This window comes from Alligator sinensis, unplaced genomic scaffold, assembly GCF_000455745.1.
Source record: "Alligator sinensis unplaced genomic scaffold, ASM45574v1 scaffold872_5, whole genome shotgun sequence".
NCBI classification, from domain to species: Eukaryota; Metazoa; Chordata; order Crocodylia; family Alligatoridae; genus Alligator; species Alligator sinensis.
The window spans coordinates 756,397-776,811 of record NW_005842730.1 but is presented as its reverse complement, the minus strand read 5'-3'; the positions used below and the strand labels follow the sequence as shown (position 1 = coordinate 776,811).

Sequence of the window (20,415 nt, the reverse complement as noted above, 5' to 3'; positions counted from 1 at the left end):
CCGTCTTGCTTTAAACTTGCTCCATTCTAGGTTTTTCTCAAATGAAAATGATAAGCTATCACTGGGCAGTCTCCCTCCCTGTGGTATTACCCACATCCCTTAGGCTGCCACAGGAAAACATGCAGAATATTTTACAACATGGCAAAAATCTCCCCAAATGTGCGTCAAAAGAAACTCTGTTTTAGTGAGTGTTCAACTTAACAGTTGTCCAAATGCTTGGCAGAGAGCTAGAAACCCATCTCCTTTTGTTGCTTATGAGGGACACTGAGTATATTGCTCCCTTATCTGCCAAGCTAAACAAATATTTAAAGGGATATGTTTGGGACTGGCACAGTAGTCTGCAGCATTTAAAACACCCATTGCTAATATTAGCAGCTATTTATATTGGGTAAATCTCACTAGCCGTTTTCCATCCAGGTAGAGGTCAATGATAAGGACACTACTTAGGCCCTGTTTACCATGGAAGAGGGGCTATTTTTGCAGACTCAGCTGTTCTTGTTAGTGTCTCCCCTAATACCAGCTACAGAATTGATGTTCTTATTAGTTTTGTTGCTAGTATTAACTTAGTTTTACCGTTCACCTCATTTAGCAGGCATATAACTGTTAGCCCACCCAGACTGCTATAAGTAGTGGGGACTAGCCTGTACATTAAATACAGAGGGATGCATCTATGGTAGCAGGGGAAAGTTTGCAGACATCACAGTAGACCAGGGCATCATACAAAAAGGAGAAATATTCAGCATGACTATTTCTGCTTGGATTAATTACCCACTCTCTCTAATAACTTGTGCTCAGGAGCCAGAGGGATAGAAGAGGCCTGCACATGCTACCATTTCTAAGCCATGGTACGATCGGATAATCAAGCTACACGGTCTTTAGTCGAGGCGGGGGGAGGGGGATATCTTAAATATCCTTCTAATTTTCCTGGTTTAATGCACTCAATCAGTGCCTCTGTGGGGCACTACAGGGGTTAAACCTGCATCTGGAAGGTGATTTCACTTTTTAACGGTGTTTATCATTCTTGAGTCTCTATATTGCTGTTGCTGAAATGGACTCTAATTGCAGCCTCCACCCAGAGATGGATTCAGGGTAGTGCAATGGCATAGATGTACCCAACCATGGCTGTGCACTGCATATGGAGAGAGCTATTGGAGCTCACTAGCATGTCAGCTCAGCTCCTGCCTGAGGTCCACATGTGCTGTGAGTGCTGAGCTCAACAGCTGTTCAGCACAGTCTCAGCCTTGAGCCCCTGCTTTCACAGAGCTTCAGAGCCCCAGGGGTGAGCGCTGCTGCTGTTCACCCTTTCCCTCCCCAACCTCCAGGGCTGGGGGCTGGGGCTTCAGAGCTGTGCAAAATTGGGGACCCCAGCCAGATCCTGTGTTGACCAGCTGGTGAGCTCCTGATGCATGTGGAGCTCCAGCAGGGATGGTGAGGCACCCCCATAGCTTCATTTTGGCACCCCCCCACCAGACAGCACTCAAGTCTAGGGCCCTGCTTGCCCACCCATTGTTATAACACTGTACCTAGGCAAGAGGCTGTGGGTTTTGATCAGAGATGCTCAGTTGAGTGGCCCGTGGGTAGCCCAGTCAACTGTCCTTGGATTCCACAAACATGCATTGACGACATGCATTTATTGCTCGGGTTGATACTTCCTTCGTGAGTTTGTGTTAGTTTATTTTAACCTTCCCAAGCAACAGTGTGAGTTTGCATTTCGAATCAGAATAGTCACAGCCTGAAGCAACTGAAGAGGAGAGCAAACAGGTGTCCTCATTGCTCTTTGGTTTCATCGCAATATAACTCAATTGTCACGAAGTTGTTCCCTGATTCTTCCTTGCGTGTGAATGAGATCAGAGGCAAAGTCAAAACGTGCATGACTAACGCATACAATCTGAAAAAGGTCGCTTTCTCTGGTCTATACCTTTCAAAACATTAGATAAGTCCAGACAAGAATTCCTGCCCAAGAAATGCATGCTTTCTAGAGCCATCAGTTGTTCTTATTGCTTTCCTCTATACCCTTTCTCAAAAAGGCATCATCACTTCAGCCAATTTCATGAATGGGAAAAAGACCAGACGGCCTTCTCAGTATTTCTTTAAAGCTATGTAACACTGCCACTCCATTTTCCAGTTGCCCTTAGACTGAGGTCCATTGACAGCTATACTTTGGGCAGGCATAGATATGTTTTAACTTGTCAACCTTTACCATAGTTACAGCATTGCATTTTTAATTGCGCCATCATCTTCCTTCTTCACCTTCTGGCCTACTGCAGATAAAGTGCACTTGGTTGAAGAAAAATTTAAAATAGCAGACAGTACAGGGTGCCTCCTGAGTCGCCATTGGACTTGGGCAGAGAGGGGAGTTGGGGATACATTGCTTTTAAAAGCAAAAACCCCACAAAAATTAGCATAGCCCAGAATCTCCTGCAATTGCAGTTTGGAAGCTGCTGAGAATATCCCTTGATCGCAACTTCTAGAGACCAAGACACGAAAGAGCAGAACCCTCTCTCACCCTGTACTGATTAAAATTTGAAAGGATGGTACAATGGTACAATGATTAGGGGGTTGTCTATATAGGGAAATTGTACCAGCATGTTTCCTCTGTGAACATATAGTCTTGTTCATTGAGTTAAATTGGTATAGTTCTACTGGCCAACAAACCCTGCATAGACTACCTCTTAAGTAACATGAGTTTTAAAGGGGGACTGTCATATTTGAAATCTTAAGTCCTTGTTTAAAACAAGAGTGAAAAATGTAATGCACAAGTACCCCTGCTTCTCCATTTTTCTGCTAATTATCCTATGGGGTTGTTCAATCAAATTTTTCATGTGGTTTTCTTCTAATGCTTTTTCCCCTCCTTGCTATGTAAAGACCTATATGAATAAGAGAAGAAACTGGTATAATTTTTCACCATGCAAATATTGAAGTAAATGTGTTCCCATTGAAGTTCATGGGGTTGCTCACACAAGTCTTGCAAACAAACGTGTGTGTAGCTCAGTTTGACTATACACCTTGACTAGACAGGGCAAACAGTGAAGTCGACAAGACGGTACAGTAAAATAACAACCAAAAAAGCTGAGAAGATTTTTGGTAACTCTGGATAGTGAACTCCCCTACTGTTTGCAGCAACCATAGATTTAAAAACAAATCCAGATAGGGCGTGAGCTTTAGCAGACCTTTGGGGTAGGCTGATTCTGGGAGTTACTCAAATGTATTTTACTACTCGGAGAGACTTCTCCCCATACACTAGAGTTCAGGGTGGGCATCTTGAACAGAATGGTCCATGCGTGAATAGTCTAGGAGGAGGTAATTGCATTGCCATTCTGTACTTTATCCTCATTACCAGTAGCTCTTGAGTTGCTCATTATTGTTTGAATATCTAGTTAGCTTGGATCCTTCAGATAAGGGAAATGGCCAAAAATTCAGGTCTGGATTTTTATGAGATGAACCACACACGTCGTCTTTACAGCTGTGTGACCCTCTTGACTTCAGTGGAGATACTCCTGGTTTACATCAGCACAAAAGAGATCAGAATCAGATGCTTTCTCTATTTAACAGCACCATTATTATTATTTTTTTTATAACGTGATCGACATAGGCACTTTGGTTTTGCAATATTTTGTACATGGTAATATTGTTATAGAAAACTCCTTTTTTGGATTAAACTGTGTAATATTTGTAATATGTCACCAATGTGCAAACTGTTTTGAGTCTTGTAAATACTTGCAATCTTTGAGGTTTTTAAGGTATGGCTAAGTGGTGGGGCGTAGGCTGTTATTCAGGGATTAGAAGATACATTTCTTACATAAATGACAAAGAATTTTTTGCAACTCTGTACATTACAGATGAGACTGGATTATATTTATAAAATTAGGATCTTGTACTGCATTTTTTTCAGCTTTGTCAAGACAAAGCCATTTACCTTTCTGTATTACAGATGTGGGGCAGGTTTCCTTTTTACACTGTTTTAAAATAATTTTTTAGACTTCTGGGGGCAGGAGATGCATGTACCATTTTGATGAAATAAAACATGTACGTTTCTGACTACTCCAGTTGAGACTACTTGCTTGAGGAGGGGGAGGAGAGGGGAGGGAAGGGACATCCTTCAGAGCACCGTCTGCACTGTAACAAGGGTAGGGAGGTGAACTACAAGTAGGATTAGAGCTTGGTTGGACAGAACTGAACCGCGTGTCCATAATCAGATGATTCCTCGGCCAGTCCACAACATTAGCGGGTTAGTTGCATGGATGCTGAGAGGTCAAGTCTTGGCCTGGCCCAGGTTTCTGTGGATTTTAGGCAGGCGGAGAGGTTGTTCATCTGGAGTCAGGCACAAGGCAGGACATTTGATTGCCTGTCCCGGAGCACCTGGAGTGAGCACCGGCTCATGGAAGCTTATGCATCTCTGACCCAGTCGGTCTATCAGGTGCATCTATACCCTGCCTCCTGGTTGCTGATGGGGATGCACTAAGTTCCTGTCTAACCTAGCTCTGACCCTGTCTTTGGCCTCACTTGAAGTCTGTTTAGGATGGGGCCGTCCAGCCCCCTCCTCTTGCCCCAAGGAGGCGTCTGCAATACCAGCAGGGTCCGCATCCACCTTGGCATCCCCCCTTCACTGCAGCGCTGATGCAAGGCGGCGCTGCGATCCCGCGCGGAGCCTGCAGGGGCCGCTAGAGCGCCCACGCCGGGGACCCGAGTGGGCGGAGCCTCCCTGGCGCTGGGATGGGCGCATGCGCAAGCCGCCCTTCGCCCTCCGCCGGGGGTGTACGCAGGCGCCGGGAGGGAGCGGCGACACCATCCTTTCTCGGCGCATGTGCAGTGGGCGTGCGCCGCTTCCTCCTCCGCGCTGACAGGCACCGGCACTCGCCGCCGCCGTCATGGTGCTGGACCTGGACCTGTTCCGCGCCGACAAGGGCGGGGACCCCGCCGTGGTGCGCGACATGCAGATCAAGCGCTTCAAGGACCCGGGGCTGGTGGACGCGCTGGTGCAAGCGGACGCGGCTTGGCGGCGATGTAAGCGCGGGGAGGCCCTGCCAGATGCGGTCCGGGGCGGCGCAGTGCGCGTGCGCGGGAGGGGGAATCCCGGGGGGCTGTGGTTCGAGTCCCGCCTTGTCCCGGGGTCGGGGGCGCCCGGCCCTGGCGCCTCGCAGCCTGCAAGGGCAAAGCTGCGGTTCCTCCCGTTAAAGGAGAGTCCATTTTTTAAGTCTGTGCATAACTCTTTCATATATATTCTTGCGACCCATTTTGGGGTCACAACTGGCGGGTTGAGAAACACGGGGTTAACGCGCACTCCTGTCGTGGGGCCCTTGTGGAAGAATCGGGGTCCTTATTTTACACCTCCTGTCTGCAGCCTGCTGCCTTGCTCTGCATTGTATCCACGGCTTAGATTTCTTTGCAGGGGCTTGCTGGCACCTCGCCGGGGTCACCAGGAGTCTTTCCTGCTTGGTGCAGGGGGCTGGACCTGACCGTTTTCCGAGGTCCCTTCCGGCCCCTTACGATTTATGAACCCTTCCTTCGCCCTGAAGGGTGTCACAAAGTGCATGTGGAGCTTGCTTGTTAAACGCAGCCAGGGCGGGTGGCCGGGCTTGCTGCATTACAGCGCGGCGTGGAGGACAGCACCGCGACCTGTAACCTCCTGTGAGGAGCTGTCTCAGTGCACGGCAAGAGAAGCCTCTTGCATTTGGTCCCTGTGAGCATGTGCTGCCATGTAAATCACTGGAGCACTATTTGGCAGGATGCGGGGCGGGAGCACGGGTGAATCATTCAGCCTGATGCAATCCAGCTGCAACTAGCATGGCCGCCCATCTATTGATGCCACAAACCGGAAGGGATTGCTGTTCGGCCAGCTGGCACTGCCAGGTGTCTGAGAGCACATGTTTGGTTTTTGGGTGCTCGGTTTTTATGGCTTACATTTCAGACTATGTCATCACATTCACCGATCATTTTTCATCCGTTTTTTCTTAGCCTGTCTTGACAAGAGTCAGACATCCTTCTAACTCTGACATTGGTTCCTGATTCTGTAAATTAATACTCTGTCTATCTCAAAACAGGGTGCGTGGGAGTGAAGGAGCTTTGCTTAGTTGTCATCAGTGTTTGAATTATTATTATTAATTATATTTTATATTTTTATTATTATTAATACAAGGCTTGAATTATTTAGAATTGATCTCTTCACTGTCCAGAGCCCAAAACAGACCAGTCAGAGGCTGATAAAGGGGGGATGGAGATGCACCATCAGGAGTATTAATGCCAGTGCTCTAGTGAGGAACCGGATTCTGTTCTCTCCTGGAAAAGGAAGGGAGAGCTTAGAACCGGGTGGTTATCCCTGGCTGCAGTTTTTGATTCCTTCATTACAATGTGCCTTTAGTTAGTAGACTTCTGATAAATCCCTCTCTTCTTCCCTGGAGGCGCGAGAGCTTCCTTGCTTTGGGGAGCAGAAAGGGCATGTGTCCTGGGCTCTATCCTTCCCCAGCCATCTGGACATCACTGGGGTGGTTGGCCTCTGCTACTCTGACTGTCCTTGCTCCTCCCTTTGGGAGGTCTTCATTCTAATGAAGGACGCTATTTCCTGCTTCTGCCCTCGCCACACTCAGATTTCCAAAATAGTAGTAGATAAGATGCATGTCTGTTTCTTCTTCTGCATAGTGGTAGTGAAACTGCCCTAGGTTTTGTCGATCGCACCATGTTGCTGTTTGGAAAGTGGAGCAGAGGAAATTTGGCCCTTTTTGTAGCCTGTGGAATATGGTGCCACTGCAGACTCACATTTAGGAACCCATCTTAGCACCAGGAAGAAACTAGACATGTTCAAAATGAAAGCATACATTTTTCAGGAACTGTTAGGGGTGGATGTAGGCTCATCTCTTCTGTGGAAAAGGTTTCTGTTTCCCCTGTGGGGAGTGACCAAACTTTTTCAAGTCTTGAAATGTCAGATAAGACAAGGGGTGCACTGATAAAGATTTTGTTGACTGATACCGCTAGCTGATTATTAACCAGTTGAAGTGCACCTCTACATTGGTCCATGTTGCATAGGCACCGATAAAAGGAAAAATGACGTTATCGGCAAACGGCTTTTTTTGGCTGATGTGGTCAATAACGTCACCGATAAATGCCACGTGCATGTGTGCAGCTGCAGCCTGCATGTGGCCAGAAGTGCAGGCTGGCAGCATGGAGAGCAGCATCTAGCCAGTAAATCGGGGCATGGGGGTGCAGGTTGAGGCCCCCACAGTGAGGGAGGGAATGGGGCAGGGGCAGGCACTGCTCAGCCAGGGCAGGGCATGGGACAGAGCTGCAGCTTGTCTGGGGGGATGGGAAGGGGGGATGGCTCCTGCTACTGCGCACACCCCTGGAGGAGGCATGGGAGCATGTGCCCCCCAGATTTGTGTGTGGGGTGCGGGCGGTCTGCCCGCTGAGGTCTTGGGCCAAGGGCTGCGCCAGCCTCTTCTCGGTTGGGGGGAGGGGGCCCAGGTTGGGGCTGAGGGCAGGGCAGGGTAGGTGGCAGCTGCACTGGGAGGCTATAGGTTGGTCTGCAGCCACCCCAAAATTTGCCATAGCCCCCCACTCCCAGTGCTGCTGTCGCCTGCCCTGAGTGCAGCCCTGGCTAAGCTTCCCCACGGGGAATAGGCTGGCACAGCCCCCTGCCCTGAACCCGCAGTGGGCAGCCCACCCTTGTCCCATGCACAAATCTGGAGGGGCACGTGCCCTCTATGCCTCCCCCAGGGGTGTATGCAGCAGCAGGGGCGCCTCTCCCTCCTACCCCTCCCCCCTGCACCTGCTGGACAAGCTGCCCACAGCTCCTTCCTGCACCCTGCCCTACCCTGGCTGGGCAGCCCCTGCACCACTCCCTCCCTCCCTCACCATGGGGGCATCAGTCTGCACCCCCATGTCCCTTCCACCCCGCTGACTTACTGGACGTATGCTGCTCTCCAAGCTGCCGGGCTGCATTCCTGGCCATGTGCATGCTGTGGCTGCGCACATGCATGTGGCATTTATCAGTGACATTACTGGCTACATATTACCGATTACTGATAATATCAATTTTCCTTTTATCAGTACCATTACGATATGGACCGATATATTGGTGCACCTCTAGATAAGGCTACAGTCTGTTTACTTACGACACTAGAATGATAACATTTCATTATTCTTCTTGTCTTGTAGGGTACTGAGCAATGCAAAATGGCAAGTGGAGTTTTGCATGCCTGACTTAAACCTCCCAGTGCTCCTGTGAGGTAGTGAATCATTACACTTAATGTATTGATGGGAAAACTAGTACAGAGAGGCAGTGGCTTGCCTAGGGGCACAGTGCTCTCAGTGTTTATTCCTCATGCATTGGCTTTGAAGCCATCCTTTCGTTACAGACTGAAGTGCCTACTCTCCACAAGCATTTCTCCACTCCTCTTTACAAATCTTATTCAGAGAGTTGGCAGTTCTTTTGAAGTGAAGAGGGAATGAGTTTTACATCATTTACACGGATAACGGTATTCCAACTCAACAGGTCTCTGAAGCCATTAGTAAAATTGTGTAAACCAGCAGTCTCTGTGCTGAAACTACATTTTCCTCCAATGCCTTATTCCTAGGTCGATTTCGTACAGATTACCTGAACAAACTGAAGAACCTTTGCAGCAAAACGATAGGTGAGAAAATGAAGGTAAGAGAGAGAAGCACCATATGTTTGTAATAGTTATATTGTCTTGTAATATAGTCCTCACCTTGAGCTGGTATGGCACCAGCTCAGAGCAGTCTTTACTTCAAAACAGTCTGGTCTGGTCCTAACTTTCTTACCTGGATTGGCTTTGCTGGGGGGATTTTGCTCAGGAAATGATCTGAAGAAATGTCCTCTGAAACTTCTAGCTAATCTAAATCGAGGCTGCTGTAGGTTTGAAAATTGCTGGACTGTTGAAATTTTAATCAGCTCAAGCCATGATTTCATATTACTCCATATTCTGGGCCACTTCCTAAAGTGAAGAGTCTCATGTGGACCCTTCTCCTCCCAGTCCTAATTCCACCCTTTCTCTTCCAGCAGCTGTAGTTGCCTCCTCCTCATTATTGTTTAAGATGCATGTTCTTGGAAAAGTCTTACTGTTTTCTCTCTGTCTTGGTGGTACTATGGATTTTTTTTGTCACAGAAAAAGGAGCCTGTAGGGGATGATGAGTCTCTACCAGAAAGTGCACAAAAACTTGATGATCTCACTGCAGACATACTAGCGGTAAGTTAGATTTCCATCTTCCACTGGTCTTTGGACATTATGGAAAAATAGCCATTACCCGGCTTCTATTTTGATGTTTTTCTGATTCTTTTCCTGACTTAAGTATGATTCCTTGCTGTACGTTACTGTATATGTATGTCTGCATTCAGGGACTTCGACCACATCATTTAGTTCAGCCAGCCTGTTGGATTTTGCTTACAGGTGCACTGATATATCGGTCCATATTGTATCGACACTGATAAAAGGAAGATTTACCTTATCAGCAATTAGCTTTTTTGGGGCAGTGTAGCTGATAATGTCACCATTAAATGCGCCCCAGCTGGGCAGCGCCTGCCCCTACCCCAGCCCCACTCCCACCCTCACCATGAAGGGGCCTCAATCTGCCGCCGGCCCGGCCCCCCGCCCCGATTTACTGGTCGGACGCTGCTTTCTAAGCTGCTGGGCTGCATATCGGCAATCACATCAGTATCAGCCGATATGGCTGGTTAATAATCGGCCATTAGTATCAATCAAAAAATGTTTTATTGGTGCACCCTTATAATTTGGCAATATCCCAATTTCAGATGGGGTGATTAGTGCTGCATGCAGTAGTCTAGACATAACTGCACACTTGATTCATATAATTAAAAGGTTTTTTCCTTCTCCACCCCAGTCCCTCTGCATGCTACCATATTTGTTTTACTTACCAGAGCAGCACAGAGAGCAGAAGGTTGTCTTTGAGCTGTCTATAGCGATGCTGGGTCCCATTTCTGCACTGACAGAATAAATTTGGAATGCTGCTAGGTTTTGGAGTAGTTCCTGTTATTCCTAACAACATACAGTATTTGGTATTCTTCAGTGCTGAACTTAATTAGCCATTGTATTACCCATTTGCTTGGCTTCCTTGTAGTTTTCTTTGGATTTGACCAAACTAAGTCGTTCCCTGTTGTCTCCAATCTCGACACCCCCTGCTTTCTAGCTTGTTAATGAATAATAAACACATGTAGAATTTTGAAGCACTTCTGCTTTGATGGAAACTGCCCTTTTGTTCCTAGTCCTTTTCCAATTTTTCCAGTGCTTTGTTTCTTTCCACATGACAACCTAGCTTCTTCAGTAGCTTCTTGTGAAAGTCTTTGTTCAAAGCCTTGCAAAAGTCTAAATTTTGCAAAAGTCTAACATCCCAATTTTGGGGGCCTAATTTTTTTTGTGGCAGGGGGAAGGTGTATATCAGGTGTCAGCAACCCCCAGCATGTGTGTCAGTGTGGCATATGAAGCCATTTTTCTCGGCACGTCACAGCCAGCCCCAGCTCTGGGCAGTCCTGTACTGCCAGCCGTGGAGCCTGAGCTGCTCGCAGCAGGTGGTGGGGAGGCTGTAAACAGCTGCACCAGCCCTGCCTGGCTTGTTGCTGGTGGCAAGCGCACGTGCACCTTGGGGCAGACAGCAAAGAAAGGGCTGTGCTGCTTCAACAAGGATCGGGCCCCTTGTTGCGCCCTTGCCATCTGCCCCTGGGATCTTACAAGTCGAGGTTGCAGGGTTTTTTGGCACTTTACCCAAAAATATTGCTGACCCCTGATGTATATGAGAATACAGCATGTCAACTAGTGGCCTTTCATCCAGTACTGTATTGACACATTCAGTGAATTCTGACTGATGATGAAATAAAACTTTTCATTGCAAAAGCCAGGTAGATTAAACAGAATCATGGTGGTTAGTGGTACTTACAGGGCCATTGTCCTTTTGCTAGAATAAGGATGTTAAAGCTATTTTTTCCTGTTTATAAAGTTTCAGTTGTGATGTACCTAGTGTTTTGTTTGTAACAGGGTCTTCAGGTATCCCAGATCAAGAAAGTTCGGATTCTGATTGATAATGCTATCCTGAAGTGTGATTCAGAGCGGGTGAAACTGGAAGCACAGAGGTTTGAAAACCTGAGAGAAATTGGAAACCTCCTCCATCCCTCTGTGCCCATCAGCAACGACGAGGTACGAACAGATGCATCCCCTTCATGTAGATGGTAATTCTGGTGAGTACAGGGAAGTAACATATAGTCAGTTCCAAACAGCCGTGCACGGGCACATCAAAGCAAAATGCCGAGGGTCCTGGTGAGCAGGGAACACTGAAGTGAGGTCCCTGCCGAAAGGGCTTGCTGAGATCTGGGATCAAGTGAATGAAATCTGCATGACAAGACTGCGTTCCCTGTGGAGAAGGAGCTCACCGAGCATAAAGAACTGCTCAGAGTGCAGCATGCTGTCGTTGTTTGAGGAATACATGGGAAACTTAGTCAGAGCCAGACGCTGGGATCTGCCTTTGCTGATTAATTCATTCAGAAAGAACATTTATCTTCAGGACTACAGTTGGGTTGGGCTGGCATCCAAGTGGCAGGATAATGTGTTGTCAGTAGGGGGCAGCGTTGGGGTTCCACACTCTTGCTCACTTGGTCACTCTATAGACAGCATAAAGTCTGGAGTAGACATTCACACAGGTTAGAGCCTCAGCATGAGTTAAAGCATGTCTGCTCCACTTCTCAAGCACAGTCTGCCTTTCACAAAACACACTGACCTGGGATTATACAAACTGTGTTGGAATTCCTGCCTGAAGGGGCCAGGCTTCTGGTGTGTCTGTGAGCAGAAATTCTTGAGTCACTTTTCATTTTTCTTTCTCTCTTGCTCTTTCCATCTTGTGTGCAGGATGTGGATAACAAAGTAGAAAGGATATGGGGAGACTGCACAACGACAAAAAAGTACTCCCATGTCGACTTAGTGGTGATGGTGGATGGCTACGAGGGAGAAAAGGGGGCCATAGTAGCTGGAAGCAGAGGGTACTTCCTTAAGGTGAGAGGGCCCCCCAGCACGCAAACCCTTCCTGTCTGTAGAGCACGTCAGAGGACCTCAAATCAGACAAGCACAAGAGCAGAAATGGGCAGCCCATTTCCATCACTTGTGCTGTGCCTACTGCTGTTTTAGCTGAAAGTACCAGGCCAGGCTCTAGTGTTGAATTTGATCCCTGATTGTGTAGGAGGCCAACGGAGCCTTCTCTAGGGAGAGGAGCTCCCCTTCTGTACTCGAAACCTGCCCCTTAGTACATTTTGTTCTGAAGATCCTTGTTTTTACTATATACATGATATTCTTAAAAGCTATCAAAGGGTATTGAGCTGGGCCTGGGTATTAACCTGAGTGCTGTGTGTGTTAAGCTGCAGGGAAGGAAGTTTTGAGTCCCAAATACTCCATCTCGCAGCTCTGTGTAATTTTTACTTATTTATTGTTTGTTTGATTTATGGGATAGATTTTGGATGGTGGCTAGTGGTGCATTGTTTAGGCTCATCCACGGTGTCTGAGGTCCTTTTCCTACCCTAGTTATTTTGGTGAGGCTGGACTCCTTTGGCTTTGTTCCGTTCGTGCTTATGGCTTGATCTTCAGAGGAGCTCAACATACGTATCTGCCCTTAGAGTCTGTGGGAACAGTGGGTACTCATTCCTTGGAAATACAGTCCTTTCTGTGACCTGACAGTGGCTTTTCTTGTTTTTGTAGGGTGCCTTGGTCTTCCTTGAACAGGCTCTAATTCAGTATGCCCTGCAGACGCTGGCAAAGAGTGGGTACACCCCCATCTACACCCCCTTCTTCATGAGAAAAGAGGTGATGCAGGAGGTTGCTCAGCTCAGTCAGTTTGATGAGGAGCTTTACAAGGTAAGCTGGTGGGAAGAGAGAAGCTGTGCACAGTGACAGGCTTGCATGGGAAGCTTCCATTTATCATGTGCTATAGGCAGCACCTGTGGGCAGTTAGCAAGAGAGTCGCTTGGGATTTTCAAATCAGACCTTGTTGATCTAGACCAGGGATGTCACACCTGTGACTGGGGTATGTATGCCCCATGGGCCGTACTAATGTGAGTTCTGGGAGCCCCCTTCCCCGCTAGCACAGGCAGCCTCCACTGCGCCCCCACCCAGGCACCACATGCAGCCCCCTGCTGGCTTCCCTATGGCACCATGTCACATGGAAGTTCTGGGCTGCCAGCTCACCTGATACCAGAGGCTGCACTGTGCCATTTCTTGCTTATGGGGACATGCAGTGGAGGCCGGGGGATGGAGACAAAGCCCCAAGACCCTGGCTGCTATGACAGCTGGAGTGCCAGGGCAGTGGCAGCTGGGCAGGAGCTGCATGTTAACCTCTTACAGTTCATGTGACTTGTGGGCTGCCAGTTGGATAACCTTGATCTAGACTTTTCAGAAGATTTTAGGGTAAGCTTGGAGTTACTAAATGATAGTCTCTGGCTCGAAAAGGATCAGAAGAGGCTTTTTCAAGCCTTGAAGTCAGTGAGTCTGTTCATTATTCATCCTTCATTTCAGATCCTCACTCTAAAGAAACTTTGGTCTCTTTTTCCTACAGAACAAGATTTTCTGGTTTTTATATGTAGTGTCTTTAGGAATATTTCCTGCTCATGAAAGCCAGAGACCAAAGGTCCCTCATGTATAACTAAATATGGGCGCTGTAGTATCTGCTTCCCTGTTCCGCTACTTCCAGGGTCCATCTTTTGGAGTGCAAATATTCTCCTGTCCTGCTTCGTTTTTGGTCTGTGTTCTGAGACTACTCCTGACGGGGCCAGTTGTCATAATAATTTTGTGATGATGATAGATGTCTATCACAAACTGTATTATCGGGACCTGGACAGAGGCCAACATCACATTTTAGGGAGGTCAAACAAATCTCCAGCAACAGGGGCTTTCCATCCTTGCTCATTTCTGAATGATTAGTTTGAGCTGGACTATTTCATAATTAATCTCCTGAGTTGTCCTGCTGAGTCTTCTGCATTTCAGACTGTCGTGCAGTGCCTAGACGTCCTCGTTCATAGCTATCTTTTTCTCTGTGAATTTACAACGGGAGACGCAGTGTCATGCTGAGATGTCAGTTAGCTCATTAGTCCACTGTTGTACCTCGTCTCAGTAAAGAACCGTAGTTGGCAGTAACTGTGCTATCTTGTCTAGAGATAGATAGTAGGAAGAACTTTATAGCAGTGAAGGTGATTTAAGCAAGTTAACATACGTTATCTGACGAGGTGAATAGAACCTGTGTTGTTGAAAGCATTGAATTGCAGTTAGACATTTGTCTGGGATGGTTTAGGCAGGGCTGATCCTACTTGGGGCATGTTAGAAGTTCCCTCCAGCCTTATTTTTCTATTTATTTCTGAACAGCACCCCATTGTATATGGTAGATGTACCCTCTGTCATGGTACAATGAAGAAAATGCATGTACACAGAATACAGTTTTCCATTAGCATTTGTCCTGTTAGAGGATTTTTTGACCTGGGGGCTGTTGCAGTTCTGTGACAGAACTGTATCACTCAGTATTGCACACCCTCACGGACCAGTTTGTTCAACTCTGATACCCTAATGGAGGGATATTGCCTCCCCACCTTTTCTAGGTAATTGGCAAGGGTAGTGAGAGATCGGATGACAGCTCCATTGATGAGAAGTACCTCATTGCAACATCTGAGCAGCCAATTGCAGCTCTTCACAGGGATGAATGGTTGAAGCCAGAGGATCTGCCCATCAAATATGCTGGGCTGTCTACATGTTTTAGGCAGGAAGTTGGCTCCCATGGCCGTGACACTAGAGGCATCTTCCGCGTTCACCAATTTGAAAAGGTAAGGAAGAGGTATTTAGCTCATTTGGGAAACATTGTACATGATATTTCCTTGAAGATACAATGTATTTGAAGGGGAAACTAAAACACTAAACCCTGAATTGGAGGGGATTGGCATATCTACACATGCACTCTCTCCTGTACCAAACTCCTTTAAAATTAATTCCTTCCTAATGTGTCAGGGCACATGATACAACTGAGAGGTTTCACAAGGTCAGTCTATTCAAAGAATGTTTTATTCAGAAAAGTCATCTCTGTGTATAGGTGCTGCACTGACTGTGGCTGCCATGCCTTGCCTTAGTGGTGGCTGCGCTTAAAATATTTAATCTGGCATAGAGTTTGAGGCTGCAGCAGGCTTGAGGCACTCTGTAAATGCTGGTATGTGTATGCATGTTGTTATTTCCCTTTCCTGTAGCTCCATTAGACCTGAATCCATCAGGTAAAGTTTGGTTTCTGCTGTCAACTCTTTGTGCATTGTTCTTGGTCCTTACTCTGCCTTCAAGCTTGGACAGACTGAAAGGAGGCAATTTACCTGTTTCTCTTTCCTGCTAGATTGAGCAGTTTGTCTATGCGTCACCTCACGACAACAAGTCGTGGGAAATGTTTGATGAAATGATTGCAACTGCTGAGGAGTTCTACCAGTCGCTGGGCATTCCTTACCATATTGTGAATATTGTCTCAGGTACAGAATTTGGCTGTCTGGTTCCTGAGGGTGCCTGCATATCTTTTGGGGTGAAGTGAAGGGACCAGCTGTTGATCTGCGCTGAGAAAATCAATGCAGGGCTCTAGTGGGCACAGCATTATACTAGGAGTAAAGCAGGGGTGGGCCAGATGCGGCCCGCCAGGCCATTCTAACCGGCCCGCGGGGCCCCTAAAAATTTAGAAAATTAATATTTATCTGCCCCTGGCTGCCTGTCATGCGGTCCTTGATGGCTTGCCAAAACTCAGTAAGCGGCCCTCTGCTCAAAATTACTGCCCGCCCCTGGAGTAAAGTCTACAGTGCTATTCCTGGCTTGACCTGTGGCTTGTTGCTGATCAGTAGGCTTGTTTGCCTGGTTTATGAGATTGGCCATTTAAACTGAATTGTTCAGCATAAAGACTGTCCTAGAACTGTAATTGCATTGAGGTTTCCTCTGAAAACCTTTGGCTTGATCAACCTTTATCCCACTTTAAAGCAAATAAGTAGGAGCTCTGCAACATGTGCATGTTGTGTAAAACTTTGAGTGCATTGTCTCCTGATATATTTGGGATTGAAAGGATACTTTCATATTTTGGGTGCTGTTACTGTTCACAGTCACTGATGGGTTTGAGAGAACAGCCTCTTTTTGCATGCCTATGCAATGTTTCTGAATCTCTCTTCTCTGGTAACTGCTACCCTGTGATGTTTCAGGCTCTTTGAATCATGCTGCCAGTAAGAAGCTGGACCTGGAGGCTTGGTTCCCAGGCTCGGGTGCATTCCGCGAGCTTGTGTCCTGCTCAAATTGCACAGACTACCAGGCACGTCGGTTACGGATTCGCTATGGTCAGACCAAGAAAATGATGGACAAAGTAGGTGATGTTTCAATACCATGCTTCAGTTCCTAGCGTCTGATGAAGTAGATTGTTCCCTACAAAAGCTTATGCCTCTCTGAAATGGTTAAACTCTAAGGTGTCACCCTGACCTATATTCTACCTTAGAATCATAGAAAAGTAGGGCTAGAAGGGACCTCTGGAGGTCATCTAGTCCAGCTGTTGGCCTGAGGCAAGGTCATCCCTATCCAAATCATCCCATACAAATCAAACCTTTCACACAACAACAAAGCACAGCACCTTAACCTGCCACAGGTAAGGTTGGGGGACAATGCTGGTCAGGGTCCTGTTGCTGCAGGGATTGTTAGAACACACTCAGGAGGTCCAAGGAGGAGATCTGTGCTCCTGCTACAGAGGATGGCAAAACCCCCACAGTCCTTAACAGTGTGACCATGGGGTAAAATTCCTTGCTGACTCCAAATATGGCAGTTGATCTGACCGCGAGGAAAGGGGCAAGGCCCTCTAGCCAGTAACCTCTGGGTTTTAGTCTCAACAGGAGCACTGGCACACCCCAGTTTATCTCCCCAGCCTTGGTTGCAGCCAACACCCAACGCTTCTGAGGAAGGCCGGGAGTCGAGGGTGCAAAACCCTGACATGTAGCAACAGGAAGAAAGGGGAAAATCCTCCCTAGCCCCAGGAAAACCCAGGAGCACAGGGACTACCCATAGCATAGTTTGGCATAGCTACTCATAGATCCTTCCTGACCAATGCGTATCCAGCTTCTAGCTTAGTCTCCCAACATGCCCTCTTGAGAGCAGTTAAGAAAACAGGCACCAAAGTCCTGGGAATCAAGTGTCTGAAGAGTAAACCGTTTCCCAGGGTTCTCCCTGCCTTTGCTCCCCCAGTCCACAGCTGCTGAGTCAACTTGTTTTTGTTTATCGTCAACAATTTTTTCGTCGGAGGTATTCGATACTCAGTTCCAGAGGATTAGGAGTCTAGCAGTGCTGTATAGAACCTCAACCTGTGTCAGACAATTCAGCTTTCTTGGTCGTATTGGTTTCCAGTTAGAGCTGGTCCGAAAATGGAGTTTTTGCAACAGAAATTATGAATGAAGAAAAGCCTGTAGTTAAATAGGTTGAGCTGCTGTATTAGACTGCATTTCCCATGGTGCATTATAGTTGTAGAACATGTTGGCTTTCTTAGCAAAAATTTGATTAGCAAAATACTCAGGTTTAAATCCAAAATTTTGATTTGTAAGGGCTCTTGCAGCATCGAATGGGAGACATAGTTTGGAAAACTCGTTCCCATTTGCCTTGGTAGGTTGAGCTGCTGTATTGGGCTGTATTTCCCATGGTGCATTATAGTTGCCTTTCTTGAAAGGGGGGGGGTGGGGAAGTGGCTCCTTAGCTTCTATGGGGATGGTGTCTGCGGAGTTTATCTTAAGTCCTGGTTGCAGTGCTATTGGTTTTGTCCCTTCAGGTGGAGTTCGTACATATGCTGAATGCCACCATGTGTGCTACAACCCGCACTATCTGTGCCATCCTGGAGAACTACCAGACAGAAGAAGGGATCATCATACCTGACAAACTGAAGGACTTCATGCCACCAGGTAAAACCAGAGAAAGCCTTTTCATATGGCCCATTCATTCTTAATCTTCTTCCCCTATGTTCCCTTCCCTGTTTCCCCATTGCTTGTGTGTCATTCCCCCCCCAGTGCCTCTGTTCCTACATTCTCTTTTGGGTAGAAGGTTATAGAGGGTATGCAGGAAAGCTGGGACTCTTATCTTGTGCAAGTCCAGTTGGGCTTTTGATTCCCTGTGCTGCTACTCCTGCCTGATCTTTTCCCTCACCCTCACCTCTGCTTCCCACTTGACCCTGCTCTAAGTGTCTTCAAGCTGATTTTTCAGATCAGTGGATCAGCAGCAGGTTAGAAGTGGGGAGGGAGGACCTCTTTCATTGGGATGGGGTGAAGGTAGGAAATTAAAAGGGGGTTGGGAGTGGAGGTTTAAGAGATTCATGGTAAACTTCTCCTTCATGATCTGAAGGCTGGAAGGGGAATGGCTCTTACCCTGGTAGGGATAGAGCAGCTCAGGAACCTTCCCAGCCAGGTCTCTCTCAAGGTTAATCTGCCTCACTTCTCTTGCTAGATCTAAAAGAAATGATTCGGTTTGTGAAACCTGCTCCCATTGATCAGGAACAGTCCAAGAAACAGAAGAAGCAGCAAGAGGGAGGCAAGAAGAAACCGGCTGGAGGTGACAGTGCCTTGGAACAGCAAATGCAGGACATGGGTGTAGATGATGCCTAACCCCACCTCATGCCATTGGCAGGCAGCTTGGTTTGAGCAAACCACTTCACTTGGCCTCAACTTCCCCATGTGTAATGTGGGGAAAATACTGATCTCACCTACCTTGCAGAGGATCCATCCATGCCTGCCCAGCACTTTCAGCTACAGCTAGGAGTGCTAGGCAGTATTTTTCCCAGGAACCATGTCTCTTCAACTATTAGGCAGAATATATGGCTTCCTTGGAGACCCTCACCACAAATCTGACCAAAGGGAACAAAGTGGTGATATCATGTTCATCCTCATTTGACAGAACACTTTTCCCCACCTGAATATAACAGGGTAAGAGATAAAAAAGGGAAAAATATGGATAGGCTCTCAAGTTCCTCGTGCAATTTTACTGTATTGGTAAGCTATTTGCATGGATGTAGGATTTTATCTCGGATTCAGTACAAGACAATAAATCAAGCTATTGAGAAAGCAAGTGTGTACTTCTTTGCCTCATTGATATCACCGTTTTTTTGGATTTACCTTGCCTGGTGGATCAATCATCACCACACAGATATTCACCTGGAGGCTGCAGTTAATGGAGCAGTTGTCTTAGTAGGACTAGCACATGACAAGGTTGAAGTCACCTATGCTCCCTCTGCTCCCTAGGCAGTAAATGCTCCGTGTTTTGCTCTATGTTTTGGTAGCGTTGAAGTGATGTAGCCACGATGGTTCAGGAAATAGGCAAAAGTGTTTGTGGGTGATCTCTTTTATTGGACCAACTATGTGGCTGGGATAGATTTAAACAAGCTTTTTGGTTATCACAGTACCCTTCCTTGTGTCTCACCACCACTTGTCTGCAGTGCTGAACCACTGACTACGTTATACTGATTCTGGTTCCAGCCAGAACACTTCCAGGTGCCATGTGTAGTAGGTCTCAGATCTACATGGTGCTCTGCACTTTGATTAAAAGAAGTCGATTGCCTCAGTCACATAACAGATGAGAACTTCACCATGGGAATCCTCTCACCTTTACATTTCCAGAGTGTGGGTATTTCTTCTTGTCAACTGGCTGAAATCTCCCTTTTCCCCGTTATTGTGCCAGCTGGCTCCTGTCTTCCACTCCAGAGGTGGCTGCATCATAGTGCTTTGTCTATTAACTTTTATGTCAGTCTGGGAGAAATGAGGCTGTTGACATTGTATTAGAGAATGGGTAACTTCTGCTTGGGACAGACTGACCTAGAAGGGTGTCCTGTTCGTTGCACTGCTGACCATCCCAGGGTTTCCTGTTATGGATCATTTAAAAAAAACAAACCAAAAAACCCAGAAAAGCAGCAAATCATTTAATTCCAACCATACTGTCACCCCTGTGTTGGGTGGATGTTGTAAAGTTGCACCTTATTCTCAGTTTTGCTTTTCTCTCCTTCACTTCTATTTCCCCTTTCTCCTCTTTTGATTTCCCATTCCTCTTTTACCTATTTCCTCCTAAGCTTGCCACATGCCCTCATGGTAGGTGTACCTCCATTTGAGAAACACTGGCTTGAACTCACCAGTGCTGAGAAGAGCATCTTCCAGGCTATGATATCAGGACGGCTGTTAATTCTTTGCTGAGGATAATAAGCAAGTGCATCAGCCCCTGCTTCCACAGAGATTGCAAAGTAGCCACCGAGGAGACCTTGCATATTGCTGGCTGCCTTCTGAGACCCCACCTTTCTGCATGAGATAGACTACTACAGGGTCTTCCAAACTCAGCATCCTGTAACAGCAGGACTGTTGTCAACATTTGCAGAAGTTGGGAGTACAGGTAGCTGCTGGTAGGACAAGTCCTC

General features: G+C 47.0%; 1 protein-coding gene across 1 annotated transcript; it reads left to right on the top strand.

Moving 5' to 3' along the window:
• Nucleotides 1-4,750: 4,750 nt before the first annotated feature.
• SARS (seryl-tRNA synthetase) lies at nucleotides 4,751-19,082 on the top strand. Its single transcript, XM_006034369.3, has 11 exons — nucleotides 4,751-5,004; nucleotides 8,568-8,638; nucleotides 9,117-9,197; nucleotides 10,998-11,156; nucleotides 11,862-12,005; nucleotides 12,702-12,857; nucleotides 14,588-14,809; nucleotides 15,361-15,490; nucleotides 16,199-16,356; nucleotides 17,797-17,926; nucleotides 18,465-19,082. The coding sequence occupies exons 1-11, from the start codon at nucleotides 4,869-4,871 to the stop codon at nucleotides 18,620-18,622; spliced, it is 1,545 nt and encodes a 514-aa protein (XP_006034431.1). The 5' UTR covers nucleotides 4,751-4,868; the 3' UTR covers nucleotides 18,623-19,082.
• The last annotated feature ends 1,333 nt before the right edge of the window (nucleotides 19,083-20,415 follow it).